We start from the raw sequence: 22,695 nt of genomic DNA, 5'->3' as shown, positions 1-22,695 counted from the left end.
GGTCTCCAAATAAATCAGGGTCCAACTCAAAAAAGCGATGGTTTCCAAATCGTATGATGAAGTGAAACTATAAAAAAACGATTATCCACTTGCCTCTAAACATGTAAATTTTTTTTTTTGGGATTTTCATCATGCAAAACTTACGCCCAATTTCCTTTTTGGCGCTGTAGCCCATTTTGTTTCATCTGATGACCTAAGCGCTGAGTAAATAATACAACCTTACTGCTACTTATTTTTTTGTTTTTTTTTAAAAAAAATCATGACAAATATTCTCATTGGTGCTACGGGTAGTGTTGCCGCTATCAAAGTACCTTTGCTTGTTAGCCTGTTGAAACAAGTGAGATTCGCCTTCTTTCTTTATGTCTAGCATTGACCTTTTTATTCATAGACGCCTAATGTTAATGTGAAAGTCGTCCTGACCGAATCAGCTTATTTCTTTATCAAGGACGAAATCATTGATTGCGATGTTTACAGAGAGAAGGATGAATGGAGTGTTTGTGTTTTCAATATCTTTTGTTTTTCAAAAACAAGGTTATTCACCCTTTTTAAAAATTTAGACTTGGGATAAAGTGTCAGATCCAATTTTACATATAGAGGTACTCGTTAAGCATATCTCATCACAGCCTAGATACTGAATTTTATACAGCTTCGGAATTGGGCAGATATTGCAGTGATTGCACCTTTGGATGCAAATACCTTGGGAAAGATAGCGAATGGATTGTGTGACAATTTATTGGTAAGAGAGAGACAAAGAGAGCATGAAAGGTGTAAAGTTTTATTTATTCTATGAGCCTAGACATGCGTGCTTAGAGCATGGGATGTTAAAAAGCCAGTCGTTGTTTGTCCTGCCATGAATACAAGTATGTGGCACCATCCATTGACCTCAAGGCACATGGATGTGCTGCGCGACGTTCTGGGATATCACATTGTGGACCCCATCAGTAAAAAATTGGCCTGTGGAGATACAGGTATTGGTGCTATGGCTGAATACAAGTATATTGCCGAATACATTCACTTGATTACATAAGTCGTTCAAATAGGCGCATTGCAGCTTTTATCTCAAGACATACATTTAATTTAATCCTTTTTTTCCTCCTCCTACAATAAAATCAGATTTGTTTTTGGTTTGATACAGACGTATCTATGAAACTGTGTTCTCTTGCCCTTCAATCGCTTATCACACCGCAAAAAGACTCATATACTGACCTTGGTTTCTATCGTACTACACCAAGCAGAAATTTGCTTTTTTTTTGGATAACTCGAGATTAATTGGGGGGGGGGGCTCATGACCTGTTTGATCTAAATAGACAACGGTGTAACACACTTGTCTCCAATCTGTTCATGAGTTTTAAGATATCTTACTACACAAATTTAAGCATTGCATTCAGACAGCACAACTTACACGGTCCTCTGTTTGGGTATTCTTGAAAGTAATATTTAAATAAGCGCGAGTCAAAAGAGAGAGGACATTCATCAAGAACCTGTCATTTGTTGATCCACACATAATTGGCAAAGTACCTTTTCCTCTCAGCAGACTTGTCGCCAGTACCCGTAGATTAAATTTAGCATTTATCAGTATGTGCTATTGTTTAGTTTTCTATTTTTGGCGTTAATCTTTCTTGCAGTCCTTAATTCACATTTTTAACTAGTATTTTTTATTGCGAGATAATACATAGGCGGTATATTAATAATGGATATAAAGTAAAACTTAAGAAACTCTTTATCAAGACTTGTTGTCTCGTGCACCTTCTGCTAAAATTATAATGCGTAATTCAAATAACAGCGTCGTAGCTAGATTCTCTATCCCCTGATTCATAATAATCTAGTTCGTCTTCTGCAGCAGAATCATCATCCTCCAAGTCGTTCAACGTGGATCCGGACAAGCCTTCCTCATACGCTTGAAGTTCATCCTCATCCATAGTATCCACATGTCGAGCGCTTTTGTAGCCCAAATAAGCCAAATGATGATCCGGCTCTTCATATTCTTCTTCTTCATCATTATATTCGGCCACTCTTTCGACCTCCATCTGTCCCGGTTCGTCTGCAGAATCAAAGTTTACATTCCAGACTGTGTGTGCTCTATCGAAACGCTTTAAAAGTACATCACGTTCGGCTTGAAATCTATCCAGCTCTTTAGAAAGATTGATGATGCTTGTTTTGGGAAGGACCACAAGGTCGACATTGGGGTTTTCGTCCAATCGTAATTGTATTAAGTCCTTATTTTCCTTTTTTAATCTGTTCAAATGATTTTGATGGATTGCGAGCATCTGAGAAGTTGGATTATCTTCGAATGAATGCACATGCGTACCAGAGGGTATATCCTGTGTGGGTAAAGGTGGCGGTGACGGTGATTGCTCTTGTGTGATGATAGGTGCCACGAATGGGTATGATTCTTGTACAGGCGATGGAAGTGATTCCTGTTTGATGGGGATTTCTTCTTCCCGAGTATTCATACGAGAATTAAGTGAGAAATGCTGCTTAACTTCATTCTTAAATTCCGTGAAAGCTAATCATAATACCAATTAACTTATACATCTAAATAATAAAATAAAATATGATTTCTAAATACCTTCGAGAGCTGATTCCTTATCATTGTAAATGTTCTCCAAGAACTCGGTGATTCTGGCGCCAGATGTGAGCTTTTCATAAGGACCGTTTTCGACGGGAGGAGAAAAAGTCATTGACAAAGTCTTGATGTAAAGTTTACCCTCTTCAACGAATCTATTCTGGACGTTACGAAAAAGTTCTTCGAGCTGGGAAATACGCAGCGTCTTCATTTCATCATTAGTCGTTTCAGACTCGGCTACTTCTGCTTCATCATAGAGACGTAACTGAGATGTCAAGATACCAATATGTCCCTTAAGCATGCTTTCTCTCTCGCTGCTTAACTTGTTTTCTTCACACAACAAGACGTTTTCCCGATCTTTCTTTAAAATTGCAACTTTGACATCACGGACGTGGTTCTCCATCAATTTTAAAAGCTCTGTTTTATCGAGCAATTCTTTTTCCAAGAATGTCGCTTTTGTCTGAAAATAGTCTGCTTGGTCTGCTTGCTTTGTCAAGTTGTAGACTATTGTGCCGGGAACGGTGCTCAAGTAACGTGTCCAAGAGTCTCTCTCTGCTCGAAGATTAGCGTTGTCAATATCTACAGACAGCTTCTGTTTTTCGATGTCTGATAAGCCTTTCAGTCTTTCTTGTAACGAATTATTTTCTTTTTTCAAATATTCGATATTCTGGTTTAGGCTTTTAAAGTGCTGTAATTCCTCCTCGAGTTTTTTATATTCTGTTTGGATTTCAGCTAACTTATTACAAACATCTAAAGGAAAAAGGTTTGTTAGGATACATATAGAAGTAATAGTGGTACTGTGTATATGGGAAGATGTTTACGTGTGTAGTCTGCTGTAAGTGAGTCCTCCAAACCATTTGTTGTGCCTGTAGCCGATTGAGCAGCCTGACTTTCCAACTCGGAAACTCTTTTTATTAAAGCAAGTTCTCTTGCTGTGGAATCTTTAACCCTTTCTTCCTGGAGCTGAAGCTATACAATAGAAGAAAGTCAATAACAATCTCAATCCAGCATATGTTTCTATAAATATTACGTCGTCTTTAAGCTTGACAGTCAAATTCTGGTAGTATTTAAACGTCACATTATTTTGTGCTGCGCAACGTTCATTTTCTTCTACATAATTTTTATGATAATACTCTTGTCGGCTGACTTCATATTCGAGTTCCCTCTTTTCGATGAATGCCCTCCTTAATTTTTCCTTTTTTTTAAACAAAAAAAGTTTTTTTATGAGTCTCATGAAGGTGGTATATCGCTAAAAAAAGTTACCGTATTATCATTAAACAGTTTTTTTACTGCAGTCAAAGTCCGGGTTGACACGGCTGCGCGTTTTCGATTCAGGACAGCCAGTGCTTTGTAATTCTATAATTTATGTTACTTTTATCTGTCAAGGTACTATCGATGATATAACTTACGTTTCGCTCACTGATGAGCTTTGCAATTTTTTTTGTGCTGTCTTTGATTGACAAATCATGTGAGATTGTTGATCGCTCTACTTGTAGACTAAGATCACGTTTCTCAGTTTCAAGTTTTTCCACCTTCATTTGTAATTGATGGATTGTGTCTGCTAAACAAAGTATGCAAGTGGTAAGTTTTTTTTTCTGAAGGAAGGAAGTGTTTCTTTCTTTTTTTTACCTTTGTTATTCTCCTGATCAACTGGTTCATACCAGGAGGGTAAGTACGATCGAATAGCGCTTGTCAATCGCTTTCGCTTGTTGGAGTTTCTCTATTGGATTCCATTAGTGACACGCATTTTTTTTTTCATAAAACAGGCTTTAGTTACATCAATCATGTAATTTTGTTTTACTTGATTCGATAGAAAGTGAATAAAGAGAAAAGCGAAAGAAAAGAAAAGTAAAAAAAAGGTAAAAAGTCAAAATATTTATAGGGAAATCTGGGTTTAAAAAGGTTATTGGCAAGGATAATTTCGCATGAAAAAGAACTCGGCTGTCAAAGACTAAATTCTTACACTCAGCATGATTAGATAGAGTGTAAAATAGAAAGCTCTATTTGATGACTAAATCTCAATAATATTTAGAAGGAAAAGTCTCACTGTAAATAATACCGTGATACAGCTATAGTGATACCCAGCTCAGAGTCACCAAAGGCAACTATGACGGTTTGTGGTGAAAAAAATAAAAAAAAAAAAAAAAAAAAAAAAAACCAATTTAAACATCAAGGTTTTATTGAAAGAGATAGGCGAACCCTACAATACCTTTTCATAACTAACAAACAAAAAATTCTCTAATGCTGGAATCATGGGTAGTGTAGTGGTTAATGCTAAAAAGAATGCGCTTAGAAAAGATCTTCACGGCCTTAATTTGAGAAGACCTATCGCAGAGAAAAAGCCTTTTGTGAACGAGTAACAGAAAAAAAAGACACGTTATCTGGACCAACAAACTTGCAAATCGTCTTGTCCTATCCGAGTGCGACGGGGGGTTCGAAGGATTTAATGGTTTCTAATCGCTTAAACCCCATTTTTAAGATTGAAAGGTCTTCATTGTCGATTTGAGGAACATGTTCGACTGTCGAACGAACTTGATTTTTCAACAAAGGCCAGCGATTTAGCAGCAATTTTTTGGAAGCAGGTTTGTGAACCTGTGTGATAAATATTTATGACATCTGTACAGATGGAGGGTTTGTATTTCATATTCATATCACCAGTTTTGCATATATTGATACCGACTAGGCCTTTTAAATCTTTCAATTATACATTCGTGATAAATGCGGTGAGAGGTATGAATATATACTGTTTTCTTGAGGAAGATCATACATGTATAAGCTAAAGTGCTTGCACTAAAAAGTAAAAAATCTGGGAGCTGCATGCTAAACAAAAATGATGCTAACCATTTATTTCTACTCGGAGGATGCATACTGTGAGTATGACCATAATAAGAGGATGTGCGTGTAGACCCACCAGGTTGGCATTGAATAGTTCCAAGGTCTGTTTTACTAAATGAGGCAGATACATCTTTTCGCGACAATTTCTGTAACTTTATTAGGTACTTCCTTTAAAAAACCAATTGTCTGCTTGGGAACGAAGTGCGTTAACTAGTATCGTTAATAACCTCACAATTTTTAATAATAATAAAAAAAAAGCTAAAGCCAGCTTTGTGTAAACAATTATTGGGGGGTTGACTCTCCGATGGCATACACACTTTTTTTACCTTGGAGATAAATATTTATTTTTAGGTTTTTGTTTATCCTCCATTCAATCTACCTTTTATTCCATGGCCACCAAGATGAAAATGAGAGCAGTATTTAACTGTTCTGCTGATGAGCCCGGAGAGATTTCTTTTAAAGAGGGTGACATATTAATCGATGTTGAGGAATCGGGCGAAGATGGTTGGTACATTGGAACAATAGAAAATAGTTCTGAACGAGGTCTATTTCCCTATAATTACGTCGAACGTATATCCAATGCGAGCAGCCCCAAGACTGCCAACATTACAATACCAGCAAACAAATCAAGTCCAACGACAACAGAAAAGACCAGCCTGCCTGGATTCCCCGCTCTCGATGCCTTTGAGCTCGCCATGTCTAGCAAAAGCTTCAAATCAGCCTCTTCCGCACCCAGCATAAGCAACCATCCTCCCATCGTCAAACCCAAATTAAATACGAGTATCAAGAGAATAGCAACACCGCCCACAATTTCAGAAAAGCCCATGCTTTCACCCACTCGTTCTCGTTCTTATTCAGCTTCCACTGCTCTTAGCAACAAAACCGTATTAAAACCTTCTCAATTAGTAGGTAACACAAAAGGTGCGCTTGAACTCGCTCTCAGTAAAGGCCCTCCACCACCACCTTCCAGTCTACGCTCTAGCTCCTTTTCTTCCTCTTCCTCCTCTAAAACCAGTGCGGTACCACTGGTTGGATTATTCAAGTCACCCGACATCGGTCAGAATGATGTGGAAGATGAAGATGGTTACCAAATGGTAAAACCATCGCAACTTCGTCAAAGACAGCAGCAACAGGTGTTACCTCAACAGATGGCGTCTACATCATCTAAACCTGTCGCGTGGAAAAAACCCGCTTTGGTGACACCCAAGCTCTCTTTATCCACAAAGGCGTCGGATCCACCTGGATCTTCTAAGCTTGATCTGCCGTCCAGTAATCCCATGCCTCGGTTACCATCAAGACCTGTATCCACAGCCAGTCGAAGATCCCGTCAAAACCATCGATCCAGCTCTACAAAGACGACGACGACTACGACAACAAAATCGATACATACGCCACCAGTGGCAGTGGTAGTAAAGGAAATTGAAAAGACAGGCGTGCCTCCACCCATTTTGAAACCAAAACCCGTTTTGAATGCCCAACCTTCACTCCCACCCAGACCGGTTTCCACGAAATCTCGTAGTACATCTAATCCGCCACCGATTCAACCCAAACCCACCATGTCATCTATTGAAATCTTACTGTCTAAAAATGCCGAAAAAAGGGACGCGGAACCCGCGCGTACGGGACCTAAGCCTCTGGCGATGTCTCAACAGGCCAAGCCAGCAGCAGTAACGAACAAGGCCGCTGCAGCGTTACCTGGGGTGGTGGCGAGCTATGGTAGTCGACCTAGTTTGGATAGCTGGCGATCGGAGGATGCGAACGCCGATGTGAATTTGAAGCCTTCGTCGTTGTTAAACCGAGCACGATCCGCCACGAATCCTAGCAGCAATACCAGCGTGGATTGGTCTACAGTATTGACGAAACCCAAATCCAGCAGTGTTTTAAAGCCACATACGATGGTCGATAGCAAACCCATCAAGAAGGCAGCGCCTCCACCTCCGCCTTCCAGAAGTCGCAACAAGTCCAATGTGATCGAGGATGGCAGTCGACATCGGTATGAGATTCTGTTTGATTCGATTCAGGATGATGGGTATGTGGATGGTGAGACGGCGCGATTTATCTGGCTCAAGAGTAAATTGTCCAATGAAGAGTTGGGTCGTGTATGGAAGGAATGTGATCCAGATCACAAGGGTTTATTAGATAAGCATGCTTTTATAGATGGTATGGGAAGAATTGATGCAATATTATTGAATAAACAAACAGTATAACAAAAAAGTGAGTTAAAAAAATTATTGATTACTGATATTATTTTTTCTGGTCTTGACTTGAAGGAATAATTTGACAGGTCGGTTAAAGGCTTTACTGATTTGATCTCTGGCTTCCTCCACCACACTGTTGATGATTCGACCATTGGTGCCGACCACGATCTTTTGTTGACTATCACGTTCTACATAAACGTTTTGATCGATACGGAGTGTACCGTCTTTTAATACGGTCCATCCAGCATTTTCTTGTTTCAACATGTACGGTATATATTGATGGAGACGTTTAAAGAATTGTATACGAATCATTTCTTCCACTCGTTTTAAATCCGCCATCTCGGTCTTTTGTTCAACGGGGTAGATCCATGGTTTAGCAGTCGAATGCTCAAAAAGAATATTCTAAAAGAGATTTTGATGAGAATCCTATTCGATAAAAAGGAAAATGTTGAGGGGCACATTTACCTTGACTTGTGTTAATCCTTCTTCGTATACTGCAGAAATATGTAATGTGTTTTTGAATTGAGTATATCCTTGCACGTATCTCTCTTGAACTTCTGAAAGTGATTCGCGATCCTCATAAATCAAATCCATCTATGGTCTACGATTAGTCGTTTTCATAAAAAAACAAGCAGGCAACGTGTTTTATCTCGTACCTTGTTGAAAATTAATGTTGCAGGAATATTCAAATCCTTGAGTCTTTCCAACAAAAAGTCTTCTGTTACACGAGCTTTAGGTTGAAGAGATCTTCCAGCATCCACCACCACAAGCACTATAAGTAAGGATTAGAAACTTTTTTTTTCATCAATTCTCATGTTTTTTTGTTGTATATAATTTACCGTGATCCGCTTCATCTAATGCTCTCCAGGAGGAAGTAGAGAGTGTACGGTTCATTTTGGCATGATTGTGATCTGGAATGACACCTGGTGTATCCAAAAAGACGACTTGGTGATTGTTTTCTGACAGTACTGCCAAGATTCTCTCACGGGTTGTATGTGCTTTTGGTGAAACGCCTGATATCTATGAGAGGAAGTTAGTGAGTAAAAGACCCCCAATGGATGTATTTTTTTGATTTTTACTTCTTCTCCGACAATCTTATTGACAAGTGTGGATTTTCCTGCATTGGCTGCACCGATCACTGCTACTTTGATCAAGTGAGGGTTTTCGGGTTGAACGATTTCCTTGGTGACCTTGACTAATCTCTCATTGATACCTAAGATAGGAATAAATATATTTTTCTTTTTGCTGGCAAAATTTCGTCAAAGAAAGGTTACCTGCAGGTTTTCGAAAATGCAAGTTTTGTAAACGGGCTTGTAATTGTGCTTTTTGTTCTGGGCCAAGTTCTTTATTGGTAGTGGTTTGTTGGATTTTTTTGGGCTTGGGAGCCTCGGATACTGGGATTCCGGCACGATGCTTTGCTCTTGTCATGATTGCATAAGATCGGTGACATTCTAGTATCGATCAGAAGAAAGTGTTAGAAGAATTACTGTATGGTGTACAAGAAATCTTTATACCTTTAGGTTTAAGAGTCAACAAGTTTTTTATTAATGTACGGTTCATGTTACAATTAGCTGTCAAGTTGTAAGAAAAGGGGGAAGAGGGGGGTCGGCTTTAAAGAAGAAAAAAAAGCAGGGCGGGGATTCTTTTGTGACCTTTTTTCAATGTGTGCGCCCACCAAAAAAAAAAGAAGGTTTTAACGACAGTTACAAGATCATACTGTAACTATGGGAACAGGGTCTAAAAAGATGTCAAAGTTTAAATTCGACTCTATTTTTTTGATGTATAAGCAGTTTTAAAAAGAAGAGAGGGGGCAATCCAAGAAGATAATTTGACATTCATCAAATGTGTATGACAAGTGTGAATGTAACTCAGTTATTTTTGTAAAAATTCGCCCCCCGTCCCTATTGCTTTCCCCTTTTTCTTGTTTTTTCCCTCCCTTTTTTTTTTTTTTTTTAAACATTGGAGTTCATCATCATGTTTCAACCAAAAGAGAAAATTAAGGTGCCACGAAGTTTGAGAACAGCTCGACTGTCCGTTGTCAAGAATAAGATCTCTACACCTGTTATTCAAACCACCACCGTTGCACCCAAGAAAGTCATCAAGGCTTTATACGATTACCAGGCACAAAGTCCCAACGAGCTATCCTTCACCCGAGGCGATTTCTTTTTGGTGACCGGTGCTGAAGGCGAAAGCAGTTTTTATGAAGCCTTTAATCCAATTACAAATTCACGTGGTGTCGTACCTGTGCCCTATTTCCAAATTTTAGAAAAACATGAACGAGCTATGGTCGATTCCGTCCAATCCCATCATCATAAAAGAGAGGACGAAGGTAAAATCCAATTCTAATGATATATATATATGTGTGTGTGTCTGATCGATCATCCATTTATTTTTAGCCCACGCTAAACCTCAACCGTTGTACGGCATCGTCTTGTATGACTTTCAGGCTGAAAGATCAGACGAATTGGACGCCAAAGCAGGAGAACCGATCATTATTATCGCCCAATCAAATTCAGAATGGTTTGTAGCCAAACCCATTGGTCGCCTTGGTGGTCCAGGTTTGATCCCTGTCTCCTTTGTAGACATTCGAGACGCTTCGACGGGACGTACAGTAAAAAACGACGTGATGCATACACCTTCCAATTCAGTATTTCCAAACGTCGAAGATTGGAAGAAACAAACACAAGGCTATGAAGCATCGAGTATTTCACTTGGACAAATCGAAAGACAGATGCAAACAGTGGCAATCTCGGAGGAAGAGGAAGATCCTGTGAATGACTATTATAACATGAAGGATAGTCCACACCCAGACGCCATGTTGAATAATTATGGCATGACACATCTTGTGAATACCTCATCTTCTTCCCTGATCGATTCCCCTATACCTACATCAACCATTTCCGCCACCAGAAGACATACAGATGAAGGCTCTATGGTCACATCCGCTTACATCGATTCACATATTCTGGAGGGCGATCAATACTGGTTTATTGTATTTGCTACTTTGGCTAATGGAAAGCACCGTGTGTTATATCGATTATACGAAGGTAGAGATTTTCAACGTTTATCTCGGACAACAATGGATGAAATCCCTAATATATCTCTTTTTAATTACCTACAGATTTCTATGACTTTCAGATAAACTTTTTGCAAGAGTTTCCAGCAGAGGCAGGCAAACAAGATCGTGATCGAATTTTGCCTTACATGCCGGGACCGTTGGATTCAGTCAATGATGATATCACAGGTAAAATATTGTTAAAGTTGTATGGCTTTTTTAAGGTTACTCATGTTACATGTTATCATTCAGCTGATAGAGCCCGGGATCTATCAAAGTACTGCGACGACCTTATCAAGTTACCTCGATATTTGTCTGAAAGTGCATGGGTTCAAGATCAATTATTTGGTATTCATGAAGGTGATATTGAGACGGATTTGGATCCTGGTATTGGTCGACGAAACGACTCACCCATTTTACAAGCCTCGACAGCTGCACCGCTAGCACCAGCACCGTCATCATCATCAGCAGCGGCATCAGTCACGGGGGGAGCAACAAAGAGTACGGTAAAGGTTAAAATCATTTACAAGGATGAGATTTTTGCCATCAAGATACCAAGCTCAAGTACATTTGAGATTTTAAAGAGCAAGATTATTGATCGACTTGGTTTTCATGCTCAGCTTCAATCCAAGGAGCCCAATGGTTTGGTAGAATTAAATCATGATATATTCGAATCCGCTTTGAGATTAGGAAAGTTAACCGTAGTTGCTTCTTAATTTTTTTTTTTTTGTTTCCTTTTTTTTTACCTTACTATTATCTATTATTACTACTACTACTACTATTTACCTTAAAACTGATTATTTGTGTACAGTTTTATCAAAAATAAAAAAAAAATACACATCCTTGTCCTATATGCTCATGCACGAGGACATAAAAGAGCAGCTGTTTCAGCAGCGGCTTTTTGTACTTTAAAATTCGCCAAAAAAATATCAGTTTCATTGAACGATAGATACTAACGCGGTCTTTCTCATCCACGATAAATATTCATTGCAAGCAATGTAATGATTGAGCATATCCAATGACACTTATCACTTTCATAGCCATCATGACTGAGTGATGAAGACAATGCCATTTTAAATGCCTTTTGCAAGATACAGCTAGAGAGTACAAGCGGATGGTACGTACCTGTGCTACATACACCACATAGGCTCATATTTATTGCATATTGAGGAGGGGGGGGGGGTTACGGCGCGCAAACGAAGCAGTAAAAGTCCTTGGTATGAAGCCATTGTTAGTGTCGGGCTGGGTGATTTATTCCTTCATTTTGTAAAAACAGGTTTAGCTTCATATCCCTCTTTTGGGTTTACCTAAATACTCATACTTTTAAAATGAAGGTAACTTAAACAAGGGGTAGACAGGGTAACGTATGAAAAGCAAAAAAAAAAAAAAAAAAAAAAAAAAAAAAAAAAAAAAAAAACTTGTATCGTAGATTTAGCGAGAAAATACATGGGCGGTATATTCATAATGAATATAAAGTAAACTTAAGAACTTCTTCTTCTTCTGCAGCAGTATAATACCATAAGTCATCCAACGTAGATCCTGACGAGCCTTCCTCATATGTTTGAGGTTCATCCTCATCCATAGTATCCCCAGTTCGAGCGCTTTTGTAGCCCAAATAAGCCAAATGATGATCCAGCTCTTCATATTTTTCTTCTTCATCATTATATTCGGCCACTCTTTCGACCTCCATCTGTCCTGGTTCGTCTGCAGAATCAAAGTTTACATTCCAGACTTTGTGTGCTCTATCAAAACGCTTTAAAAGTACATCACGTTCGGCTTGAAATCTATCCAGCTCTTTAGAAAGATTGATGATGCTTGTTTTGGGAAGGACCACAAGGTCGACATTGGGGTTTTCGTCCAATCGTAATTGTATTAAGTCCTTGTTTTCCTTTTTTAATCTGTTCAAATGATTTTGATGGATTGCGAGCATCTGAGAAGTTGGATTATCTTCGAATAAATGCACATGCGAACCAGAGGGTATATCCTGTGTGGGTAAAGGTGGCGGTGACGGTGATTTCTCTTGTGTGATGATAGGTGCCACGAATGAGTATGATTCTTGTACAGGCGATGGAAGTGGTTCTTGTTTGATGGGGATTTCTTCTTCCCGAGTATTCATACGAGAATTAAGTGAGAAATGCTGCTTAACTTCATTCTTAAATTCCGTGAAAGCTAATCATAATACCAATTAACTTATACATCTAAATAATAAAATAAAATATGATTTCTAAATACCTTCGAGAGCTGATTCCTTATCATTGTGAATGTTTTCCAAGAACTCAGTGATTCTGGCGCCAGATGTGAGCTTTTCATAAGGACCGTTTTCGACGGGAGGAGAAAAAGTCATTGACAAAGTCTTGATGTAAAGTTTACCCTCTTCAACGAATCTATTCTGGACGTTACGAAAATTTTCTTCGAGCTGGGAAATACGCAGCGTCTTCATTTCATCATTAGTCGTTTCAGACTCGGCTACTTCTGCTTCATCATAGAGACGTAACTGAGATGTCAAGGTACCAATATGTTCCTTAAGCATGCTTTCTCTCTCGCTGCTTAACTTGTTTTCTTCACACAACAAGACGTTTTCCCGATCTTTCTTTAAAATTGCAACTTTGACATCACGGACGTGGTTCTCCATCAATTTTAAAAGCTCTGTTTTATCGAGCAATTCTTTTTCCAAGAATGTCGCTTTTGTCTGCAAATACTCTGCTTGGTCTGCTTGCTTTGTCAAGTTGTAGACTATTGTGCCGGGTGTTTGATGAGTAAATTCGGGAACGGTGCTCAAGTAACGTGTCCAAGCGTCTCTCTCTGCTCGAAGATTAGCGTTATCAATATCTACTGACAGCTTCTGGTTTTCGATGTCTGATAAGCCTTTCAGTCTTTCTTGTAACGAATTATTTTCTTTTTTCAAATATTCGATATTCTGGTTTAGGCTTTTAAAGTGCTGTAATTCCTCCTCGAGTTTTTTATATTCTGTTTGGATTTCAGCTAACTTATTACAAGCATCTAAAGGAAGAGGATTTGTTAGGATACATATAGAAGTAATAGTGATACTGTGCATATGGGAAGATGTTTACGTGTGTAGTCTGCTGTAAGTGAGTCCTCCAAACCATTTGTTGTGCCTGTAGCCGATTGAGCAGCCTGACTTTCCAACTCGGAAACTCTTTTTATTAAAGCAAGTTCTCTTGCTGTGGATTCTTTAACCGATGCTTCCTGGAGCTGAAGCTATACAATAGAAGAAAGTCAATAACAATCTCAATCCAGCATGTGTTTCTATAAATATTACATCGTCTTTAAGCTTGACAGTCAAATTCTGGTAGTATTTAAACGTCACATTATTTTGTGCTGCGCAACGTTCATTTTCTTCTACATAATTTTTATGATAATACTCTTGTCGGCTGACTTCATCTTCGAGTTCCCTCTTTTCGATGAATGCCCTCCTTAATTTTTCCTTTTTTTTAAAACAAAAAAAGTTTTTTTATGAGTCTCATGAAGGTGGTATGTCGCTGAAAAAAAAAGTTACCGTATTATCATTGAACAGTTTTTTTACTGCCGTCAAAGTCCGGGTTGACACGGCTGCGCGTTTTCGATTTAGGACAGCCAGTGCTTTGTAATTCTATAATTTATGTTACTTTTATCTGTCAAGGTACTATCGATGATATAACTTACGTTTCGCTCACTGATGAGCTTTGCAATTTTTTTTGAGCTGTCTTTGAGTGACAACTCATGTGCGATTGTTGATCGCTCAACTTGTTGACTAAGATCACGTTTCTCAGTTTCAAGTTTTTCCACCTTTATTTGTAATTGATGGATTGTGTCTGCTAAACAAAGTATGCAAGTGGTAAGTTTTTTTTTCTGAAGGAAGGAAGTGTTTCTTTCTATTTTTTACCTTTGTTATTCTCCTGATCAACTGGTTCATACCAGGAGGGTAAGTACGATCGAATAGCGCTTGTCAATCGCTTTCGCTTGTTGGAGTTTCTCTATTGGATTCCATTAGTGACACGCATTTTTTTTTCATAAAACAGGCTTTAGTTACATCAGTCATGTAATTTTGTTTTACTTGATTCGATAGAAAGTGAATAAAGAGAAAAGCGAAAGAAAAGAAAAGTAAAAAAAAGGTAAAAAGTCAAAATATTTATAGGGGAATCGGGGTTTAGAAAAGGTTATTGGCAAGGATAATTTCGCATGAAAAAGAACTCGGTTGTCAAAGACTAAATTCTTACACTCAGCATGATTAGAGAGAGTGTAAAATAGAAAGCTCTATTTGATGACTAAATCTCAATAATATTTAGATGGAAAAGTCTTACTATAAACAATACCGCGATACATCCATAGTGATACCCAGCTCAGAGTCACCAAAGACAACTATGACGGTTTGTGGCGAAAAAAAAAAAAAAAAAAAAACTTCCACTCTCCCTTTAACAGAAGACAAAGTTCTATAGTATTTCTTTTGTCATTTACTACTTTTCTTGGTATCTACACTCGTTCTCATTTCTCAAGTGGCTAGCAATGCAGGCGTTATAGTTGCTGATGTTAGTTTCGCTGATGATCTTCAATTCTTTACAAAGTTAAACCTTAAAAATAAGTCGACATTCCCCCTTCATGCTAAAGTACTTGCTGATTAACGTTTTTACAATAATTTTGTCTTTGTGTTATTACATAAATTTTAACTTACCATAACTACCAGGTGATTCAAAAGAAGTTCTGGCGGGGTTACTGTTTTTTATTTAAAGGACCTCTATTTATCGTAATGAGGGAAGAAAATGAAAAAAGAGCTGAAATTCAGAATCGAGGCAAGGTAAAGCACAAGTAGACGAACTTACAGTTCTCTTTATTGATGAGATTATGACAAAGGAAGCAGCTGAGTGATGGAAAGATAGAGACCATGAAGTGATAAAGAGTGGATTTAATGGCGATTTTCTTATGAATACAACGGGTACAGTTGTCGATGACAAAAGATGGCTAGCGATAGTTAAATATTAAGGCGGGGGAGCTGGGTAACATTGATCTCGAATTAAGCATTTCGCCCACTTGTTACACGGCAATCAAATTCATGCACTTGGTGTATATGCACTTATTTTTGAGCACCAAAACGCTCCTTCGCTACGATTATTTACACTGAGAAATGAGTAAACCAAGTCAAGCGCTTTCTACAAGTAAAAAGGATCAAGGAAACAGAATACATGGACGGAAGAGTGTCATTCATAGAAAATATTTAAAATGACATGGATACTATAGAAAAGGAAGGGTGTGCGTGTTTCTGATATGCTAAAACGCGCCATGGAAAACATGAATACTCAAAATTTTGTGAATGATTATTTACACAATTTTTTTGGCTTTTGAAAAGTGTAAAAGCAGATCAATTTTGAGGTTATACCTTGGTGTTTACTGGGCGGGACTGCCTGAAGGTATCTGGCACTCCCTGTTCTTTAATATTTTTGGGATTAACGCTGGACTGACAGCTAATAGCTTAAAAACAGGGAGTGCCAGAGTGCCATGAACAGTCAAGCACTGGAAGTTTGTCTGCCATAAGATTACTTTAGTATTCATACATACGCCAATGGTATCACGTGAGATTTACCGTTAGTGACTTCTACAAGGCACAGATAGTACTGTACATCATATTAATGGGCGTTTGAAGGCTGTCCTTGTCCTCTTTAAATAGATCGCGAAGAACAGATGATGGATATTTGAATTTTCAAATAGAAATTAGAGTTTACATAAATTAATTTGTAATATCCTTCGCCACTATCCATAACTATTATCTTAAAAGGGAGATCATGGCGCGCACACAAAGCAGCAAAAACTCCTTGGTATAAAGCGCCATTGTTAGAGTGTCGGGTCGGGTGGTGTATTCCTTTAATTTGTAAAAGCGGATCTACTTTCATATCCCTCTTTTTGGGTTTACTTGCATACGCCTACTTTTACAATGAAGGTAATCTAAACAAGAGCTGGACAAGAGTAGACAAGAGGTGGAAAAATTAAATTATAAAGTATGAAAAGCAGAAGAAAAAAACTTGTATCGTAGATCTAGCAATGTCGATTTATAAAAACAGCACAGATCATGTATCTAAAGATTTACCTGACTAAAGATAAACACACTTTTCTCCGTATATGTCAGATCTAGCTTAGCAATATCTTTTTGCTCGACTTTGTAAAAGTCTTAGCCATTGCAGATGGCACCTATAAGCAAATGTTCAGCAAACAGACCCAAATTAAAAACAATGAAGGGCAGACAATCACATGGAAATAATGTAATTAGTTTTAATGAAACAATTGTAGCATTAGTAATACCACATTATTTTATATATGCCTTGATCCTCCATTGTAAAAACTTTATAGGAAAGACCGTGGGACATTTGGTATGACACTATGTAATCAAAGTATCAAACAAATATAATTGAGAGTTCGATAGAGAGCTGTTTACTAAAAACTTGAGCAGACACTCTAGATGATGAGGACATGTTGCTGTCAAACTTGACCACACAAAGGCCGGTGGTTTATATGTTCTTAAGTCAAGCAGTAATACAGTCATGTAAATTGTAATTAGCAAATAAAAGTTCAAGCACATCAAAAAGCCTAGTTTGGCCAAACTGATCGTGTCGCATAGCTATAGATACTTAATTATAAATGTCATATTTTCCTCACCAAAAACAAAATACCAGTACAAAGTAAGTACTACCATATATTATCAAATAAAAACAAGAGGTATTATAATCATATTTCGAATGTAAAAAAAAGTGCTTCTCGTATACAACAATAACATTTCATACGTGGGGTGTATAAATTTAGTTGGGATGACATGAATTCGAGTGCTTTACCTATGTCGAAGGAAATTATCTTGTACGCAAGTGAAAAAAAACAGGCATGAAGCATTGTAAGAGGTTACATTTTTTTCTTTTCCTTTTTATACATGCCTTTTTCTTTTTGGTAAAGTCTGCGCTCATTATCACTCTAATTCTACTCATGTGTTTGGAGATCTTAAGACGTATGTCCATGATTCCAACACGAAAGTTCTCTTCAGTAATTTGTATCTCCTGGCCATCTTTATGAAAAAAGAGATCGTTGAAAAACACCTCTATTTATGATGGGATGTCAGATATTGGTGAGCTTTGTGTCATCGTGTTGTAAACCTGTCTAACAAAATATGTGTTAAAACCACCTTCAGTTTCCCGCAGTAACACCAATAAACCTCTATTCTATTAACAAGGGTGGAATTCAAAATATCAATACCTCTATAATGGGCGGTGTACTCGTGTTCAGGATTGTTGACTTTGAACTTTGTCCTTTCAAAAAATAAATATTTACATATCCCTGCAACTTAATTACCTTTAAACAAAAATGCCCCACAATGGCCGTTCTCATTTACCGTGGAATGCCTGAATTTCCTTAATGAAACTTTCTTCTTTTAAACAAGTTTCATTTTCTAATCACTTTTCTTTTATGAGAATATAACTGAAAACTTCCTTTTATAGAACCATTCAGTATAATTTCAGTATCTTGCGTCGTTAGAAATCAAATATTAATTATGCACACATCAATTAGTCTGGCTTAAAGATTACTTTTGTAAATAGTTAATATAAAAAGTCGCCTCTCCTGTGAACCAATACACATATGTAGTTATTACAACTATCTATGTAAGGAAACTATTTACGAACTTAACACCGTAAAAGACTCCCTTTTTATCTTGAAATGATCGTTAGGAAGCATCTCTTACGAAAAAAAGAAACCGACCATTCAATAAAATGTAACTTGGTGCAACTTAACGCACAAAAAAAAGAATAAGCAGGTTATGTCTAGCACCCATAAAATGTAAAATCATGATCGAACTGATAGAAACGTCTCCCCTTAAAAATAAAGCCCTATTTATTTTTTTGAAAAGTGACAGGTACCATTCCTTCATATCATCCTATATCAAGACAATGTTACATGCTTTTTTTTACTATTTATTTGTTGTATAATAGATACTCTGGGGGCATTTCAGAAGTAGATTATACATGGTGCTATGTCTGAATAGGTTCAAGGATAAGTATCCGTATCGTTCTTGTATTATTTTCCACCAATGTAAATGTTGTTATGTTTGACTCCAAGGTGCAATTTTTTCAGGAGCCTCAGTGTTTGGATGAAAAGGTGTATTTCGTTTTTGGATCAGATATTAACGGTAGGCTTCTCTTCGCTCTATAGCGTCTCACCTTTGGGACTGAACAGCTGCTTCAAATGAAAAATTATATGGCATCAAGTTCGTACGTGTTTATCATTTCAACACCTTTTCCATCTTTATTTCCATTCTCATAATATATTATAAGGTATAGATTAATCACTCATTTAAAACACTAAAACGACAATAACAAAAAGAAAAATATGCCACTCAAGTGCTATCTGGATTGTGACAAGTAGAATCTTAAAGGAACAAGCAGAAATTTAACAAGGCTGTCACTTTACAAGGGAAACAATGGGACAAAGAAACCGCTTGTAAACCATTAAAACCTCTTAAAAAAGAACAAAAACAAATCATGATACCACACAATTTATAATAAAGGCACGCTTCTTTTGTTAATTTTTTTTTTTTTTTACCATGGAAGGTTCATGAACTTACTGCTTTTGGATATTGTTTAAATCGATTTCTAGAAAAATCGTGTACATAAATTGTGACATATGTTTTGCAATATAAATCTTGGTATTTTGTTTTTCAGTATAGGAACGCTGTGTGTAACCAACCAGAAAAATGAATCGATCGGTTACACTAATGGCAAAAGTATGTGCTATTGTTTAGTTTTCTATTTTGGCGTTAATCTTTCTTGCAGTCCTTAATTCACATTTTTAACTAGTATTTTTTATTGCGAGATAATACATAGGCGGTATATTAATAATGGATATAAAGTAAAACTTAAGAAACTCTTTATCAAGACTTGTTGTCTCGTGCACCTTCTGCTAAAATTATAATGCGTAATTCAAATAACAGCGTCGTAGCTAGATTCTCTATCCCCTGATTCATAATAATCTAGTTCGTCTTCTGCAGCAGAATCATCATCCTCCAAGTCGTTCAACGTGGATCCGGACAAGCCTTCCTCATACGCTTGAAGTTCATCCTCATCCATAGTATCCACATGTCGAGCGCTTTTGTAGCCCAAATAAGCCAAATGATGATCCGGCTCTTCATATTCTTCTTCTTCATCATTATATTCGGCCACTCTTTCGACCTCCATCTGTCCCGGTTCGTCTGCAGAATCAAAGTTTACATTCCAGACTGTGTGTGCTCTATCGAAACGCTTTAAAAGTACATCACGTTCGGCTTGAAATCTATCCAGCTCTTTAGAAAGATTGATGATGCTTGTTTTGGGAAGGACCACAAGGTCGACATTGGGGTTTTCGTCCAATCGTAATTGTATTAAGTCCTTATTTTCCTTTTTTAATCTGTTCAAATGATTTTGATGGATTGCGAGCATCTGAGAAGTTGGATTATCTTCGAATAAATGCACATGCGAACCAGAGGGTATATCCTGTGTGGGTAAAGGTGGCGGTGACGGTGATTTCTCTTGTGTGATGATAGGTGCCACGAATGAGTATGATTCTTGTACAGGCGATGGAAGTGGTTCTTGTTTGATGGGGATTTCTTCTTCCCGAGTATTCATACGAGAATTAAGTGAGAAATGCTGCTTAACTTCATTCTTAAATTCCGTGAAAGCTAATCATAATACCAATTAACTTATACATCTAAATAATAAAATAAAATATGATTTCTAAATACCTTCGAGAGCTGATTCCTTATCATTGTGAATGTTTTCCAAGAACTCAGTGATTCTGGCGCCAGATGTGAGCTTTTCATAAGGACCGTTTTCGACGGGAGGAGAAAAAGTCATTGACAAAGTCTTGATGTAAAGTTTACCCTCTTCAACGAATCTATTCTGGACGTTACGAAAATTTTCTTCGAGCTGGGAAATACGCAGCGTCTTCATTTCATCATTAGTCGTTTCAGACTCGGCTACTTCTGCTTCATCATAGAGACGTAACTGAGATGTCAAGGTACCAATATGTTCCTTAAGCATGCTTTCTCTCTCGCTGCTTAACTTGTTTTCTTCACACAACAAGACGTTTTCCCGATCTTTCTTTAAAATTGCAACTTTGACATCACGGACGTGGTTCTCCATCAATTTTAAAAGCTCTGTTTTATCGAGCAATTCTTTTTCCAAGAATGTCGCTTTTGTCTGCAAATACTCTGCTTGGTCTGCTTGCTTTGTCAAGTTGTAGACTATTGTGCCGGGTGTTTGATGAGTAAATTCGGGAACGGTGCTCAAGTAACGTGTCCAAGAGTCTCTCTCTGCTCGAAGATTAGCATTGTCAATATCTACAGACAGCTTCTGGTTTTCGATGTCTGATAAGCCTTTCAGTCTTTCTTGTAACGAATTGTTTTCTTCTTTCAAATATTCGATATTCTGATTTAGGCTTTTGAAGTGCTGTAATTCCTTCTCGAGTTTTTTATATTCTGTTTGGATTTCAGCTAACTTATTACAAACATCTAAAGGAAGAAGGTTTGTTAGGATACATATAGAAGTAATAGTGGTGCTGTGTATATGAGAAGATGTTTACGTGTGTAGTCTGCTGTAAGCGAGTCTTCCAAACCATTTGTTGTGCCTGTAGCCGTTTGAGCAGCCTGACTTTCCAACTCGGAAACTCTTTTTATTAAAGCAAGTTCTCTTGCTGTGGATTCTTTAACCTTTGCTTCCTGGAGCTGAAGCTATACAATAGAAGAAAGTCAATAAAAATCTCAATCCAGCATGTGTTTCTATAAATATTACGTCGTCTTTAAGCTTGACAGTCAAATTCTGGTAGTATTTAAACGTCACATTATTTTGTGCTGCGCAACGTTCATTTTCTTCTACATAATTTTTATGATAATACTCTTGTCGGCTGACTTCATCTTCGAGTTCCCTCTTTTCGATGAATGCCCTCCTTAATTTTTCCTTTTTTTTAAAACAAAAAAAGTTTTTTTATGAGTCTCATGAAGGTGGTATGTCGCTGAAAAAAAAAGTTACCGTATTATCATTGAACAGCTTTTTTACTGCCGTCAAAGTCCGGGTTGACACGGCTGCGCGTTTTCGATTCAGGACAGCCAGTGCTTTGTAATTCTATAATCTATGTTACTTTTATCTGTCAAGGTACTATCGATGATATAACTTACGTTTCGCTCACTGATGAGCTTTGCAATTTTTTTTGTGCTGTCTTTGATTGACAAATCATGTGAGATTGTTGATCGCTCTACTTGTAGACTAAGATCACGTTTCTCAGTTTCAAGTTTTTCCACCTTCATTTGTAATTGATGGATTGTGTCTGCTAAACAAAGTATGCAAGTGGTAAGTTTTTTTTTCTGAAGGAAGGAAGTGTTTCTTTCTATTTTTTACCTTTGTTATTCTCCTGATCAACTGGTTCATACCAGGAGGGTAAGTACGATCGAATAGCGCTTGTCAATCGCTTTCGCTTGTTGGAGTTTCTCTATTGGATTCCATTAGTGACACGCATTTTTTTTTCATAAAACAGGCTTTAGTTACATCAGTCATGTAATTTTGTTTTACTTGATTCGATAGAAAGTGAATAAAGAGAAAAGCGAAAGAAAAGAAAAGTAAAAAAAAGGTAAAAAGTCAAAATATTTATAGGGGAATCGGGGTTTAGAAAAGGTTATTGGCAAGGATAATTTCGCATGAAAAAGAACTCGGTTGTCAAAGACTAAATTCTTACACTCAGCATGATTAGAGAGAGTGTAAAATAGAAAGCTCTATTTGATGACTAAATCTCAATAATATTTAGATGGAAAAGTCTTACTATAAACAATACCGCGATACATCCATAGTGATACCCAGCTCAGAGTCACCAAAGACAACTATGACGGTTTGTGGCGAAAAAAAAAAAAAAAAAAAAACTTCCACTCTCCCTTTAACAGAAGACAAAGTTCTATAGTATTTCTTTTGTCATTTACTACTTTTCTTGGTATCTACACTCGTTCTCATTTCTCAAGTGGCTAGCAATGCAGGCGTTATAGTTGCTGATGTTAG

The 22,695-nt window shown here is 37.5% G+C and overlaps 8 protein-coding genes across 8 annotated transcripts; 4 read left to right on the top strand and 4 right to left on the bottom strand.

The window, feature by feature from the left end:
- Positions 1–259: 259 nt before the first annotated feature.
- EV154DRAFT_417398 (flavoprotein) lies at positions 260–1,027 on the top strand (the record flags this gene model as incomplete). The annotated part of the gene is made up of 5 exons (XM_051595789.1): positions 260–337; positions 389–493; positions 558–596; positions 647–736; positions 797–1,027. The coding sequence occupies 5 exons, from the start codon at positions 260–262 to the stop codon at positions 1,025–1,027; spliced, it is 543 nt and encodes a 180-aa protein (XP_051459634.1).
- A 589-nt stretch (positions 1,028–1,616) lies between these two features.
- EV154DRAFT_161120 (uncharacterized protein) lies at positions 1,617–4,681 on the bottom strand. The gene is made up of 8 exons (XM_051594160.1): positions 4,344–4,681; positions 4,196–4,286; positions 3,976–4,127; positions 3,830–3,922; positions 3,597–3,761; positions 3,388–3,535; positions 2,570–3,316; positions 1,617–2,506 (listed from the first exon to the last, which is right to left on the bottom strand). Exons 1-8 carry the CDS (start codon positions 4,350–4,352, stop codon positions 1,773–1,775), a joined length of 2,139 nt encoding a protein of 712 aa, XP_051459633.1. The 5' UTR covers positions 4,353–4,681; the 3' UTR covers positions 1,617–1,772.
- Positions 4,682–5,731: 1,050 nt separating this feature from the next.
- Positions 5,732–8,003, top strand: EV154DRAFT_502900 (uncharacterized protein). The gene is made up of 2 exons (XM_051600840.1): positions 5,732–7,615; positions 7,686–8,003. Exon 1 carries the CDS (start codon positions 5,791–5,793, stop codon positions 7,606–7,608), a length of 1,818 nt encoding a protein of 605 aa, XP_051459632.1. The 5' UTR covers positions 5,732–5,790; the 3' UTR covers positions 7,609–7,615; positions 7,686–8,003.
- Positions 7,630–9,159, bottom strand: EV154DRAFT_561669 (P-loop containing nucleoside triphosphate hydrolase protein; the record flags this gene model as incomplete). The annotated part of the gene is made up of 7 exons (XM_051605690.1): positions 7,630–8,001; positions 8,065–8,193; positions 8,256–8,371; positions 8,439–8,619; positions 8,679–8,812; positions 8,874–9,050; positions 9,114–9,159. The coding sequence occupies 7 exons, from the start codon at positions 9,157–9,159 to the stop codon at positions 7,630–7,632; spliced, it is 1,155 nt and encodes a 384-aa protein (XP_051459631.1).
- A 67-nt stretch (positions 9,160–9,226) lies between these two features.
- On the top strand, positions 9,227–11,827 carry EV154DRAFT_502890 (uncharacterized protein). Its single transcript, XM_051600839.1, has 4 exons — positions 9,227–9,928; positions 9,996–10,646; positions 10,721–10,843; positions 10,907–11,827. The coding sequence occupies exons 1-4, from the start codon at positions 9,574–9,576 to the stop codon at positions 11,368–11,370; spliced, it is 1,593 nt and encodes a 530-aa protein (XP_051459630.1). The 5' UTR covers positions 9,227–9,573; the 3' UTR covers positions 11,371–11,827.
- Positions 11,828–12,071: 244 nt separating this feature from the next.
- On the bottom strand, positions 12,072–14,727 carry EV154DRAFT_161050 (uncharacterized protein). The gene is made up of 8 exons (XM_051594159.1): positions 14,685–14,727; positions 14,538–14,628; positions 14,318–14,469; positions 14,172–14,264; positions 13,935–14,099; positions 13,726–13,873; positions 12,887–13,654; positions 12,072–12,823 (listed from the first exon to the last, which is right to left on the bottom strand). Exons 1-8 carry the CDS (start codon positions 14,691–14,693, stop codon positions 12,114–12,116), a joined length of 2,136 nt encoding a protein of 711 aa, XP_051459629.1. The 5' UTR covers positions 14,694–14,727; the 3' UTR covers positions 12,072–12,113.
- A 2,145-nt stretch (positions 14,728–16,872) lies between these two features.
- Positions 16,873–17,701, top strand: EV154DRAFT_479652 (uncharacterized protein; the record flags this gene model as incomplete). Its single annotated transcript, XM_051598271.1, has 3 exons — positions 16,873–17,010; positions 17,209–17,319; positions 17,585–17,701. The coding sequence occupies 3 exons, from the start codon at positions 16,873–16,875 to the stop codon at positions 17,699–17,701; spliced, it is 366 nt and encodes a 121-aa protein (XP_051459628.1).
- A 1,783-nt stretch (positions 17,702–19,484) lies between these two features.
- EV154DRAFT_161007 (uncharacterized protein) lies at positions 19,485–22,252 on the bottom strand. Its single transcript, XM_051594157.1, has 8 exons — positions 22,195–22,252; positions 22,048–22,138; positions 21,828–21,976; positions 21,682–21,774; positions 21,445–21,609; positions 21,236–21,383; positions 20,397–21,164; positions 19,485–20,333 (listed from the first exon to the last, which is right to left on the bottom strand). Exons 1-8 carry the CDS (start codon positions 22,201–22,203, stop codon positions 19,600–19,602), a joined length of 2,157 nt encoding a protein of 718 aa, XP_051459627.1. The 5' UTR covers positions 22,204–22,252; the 3' UTR covers positions 19,485–19,599.
- Between the last annotated feature and the right edge of the window lie 443 nt (positions 22,253–22,695).

The sequence above is a fragment of the Mucor mucedo genome, assembly GCF_025094135.1.
Source record: "Mucor mucedo strain NRRL 3635 chromosome Unknown EV154scaffold_27, whole genome shotgun sequence".
Classification (NCBI taxonomy): Eukaryota; Fungi; Mucoromycota; class Mucoromycetes; order Mucorales; family Mucoraceae; genus Mucor; species Mucor mucedo.
This window is presented reverse-complemented; position numbering and strand designations above follow the sequence as displayed.

Excerpts from the sequence above, each read along its gene's own strand:
- EV154DRAFT_161120 (XM_051594160.1), bottom strand. Across the intron at positions 4,128-4,195 it reads TGATCAGGAGAATAACAAAG|CAGACACAATCCATCAATTA; the intron begins GTAAAAAAAAGA and ends TACTTTGTTTAG. Across the intron at positions 2,507-2,569 it reads TAAGGAATCAGCTCTCGAAG|CTTTCACGGAATTTAAGAAT; the intron begins GTATTTAGAAAT and ends TATTATGATTAG.
- EV154DRAFT_502900 (XM_051600840.1), top strand. The coding sequence starts at position 5,791 with ATGGCCACCAAGATGAAAATGAGAGCAGTATTTAACTGTTCTGCTGAT.
- EV154DRAFT_502890 (XM_051600839.1), top strand. The coding sequence starts at position 9,574 with ATGTTTCAACCAAAAGAGAAAATTAAGGTGCCACGAAGTTTGAGAACA. Across the intron at positions 9,929-9,995 it reads TCATAAAAGAGAGGACGAAG|CCCACGCTAAACCTCAACCG; the intron begins GTAAAATCCAAT and ends ATTTATTTTTAG. Across the intron at positions 10,844-10,906 it reads AGTCAATGATGATATCACAG|CTGATAGAGCCCGGGATCTA; the intron begins GTAAAATATTGT and ends GTTATCATTCAG.
- EV154DRAFT_161050 (XM_051594159.1), bottom strand. Across the intron at positions 14,265-14,317 it reads AGCTCATCAGTGAGCGAAAC|AATTACAAAGCACTGGCTGT; the intron begins GTAAGTTATATC and ends CATAAATTATAG. Across the intron at positions 13,655-13,725 it reads ACTTACAGCAGACTACACAC|ATGCTTGTAATAAGTTAGCT; the intron begins GTAAACATCTTC and ends CTCTTCCTTTAG.
- EV154DRAFT_161007 (XM_051594157.1), bottom strand. Across the intron at positions 21,977-22,047 it reads TGATCAGGAGAATAACAAAG|ACACAATCCATCAATTACAA; the intron begins GTAAAAAATAGA and ends TTTGTTTAGCAG. Across the intron at positions 21,610-21,681 it reads AGCTGTTCAATGATAATACG|GAAAAATTAAGGAGGGCATT; the intron begins GTAACTTTTTTT and ends TTTAAAAAAAAG.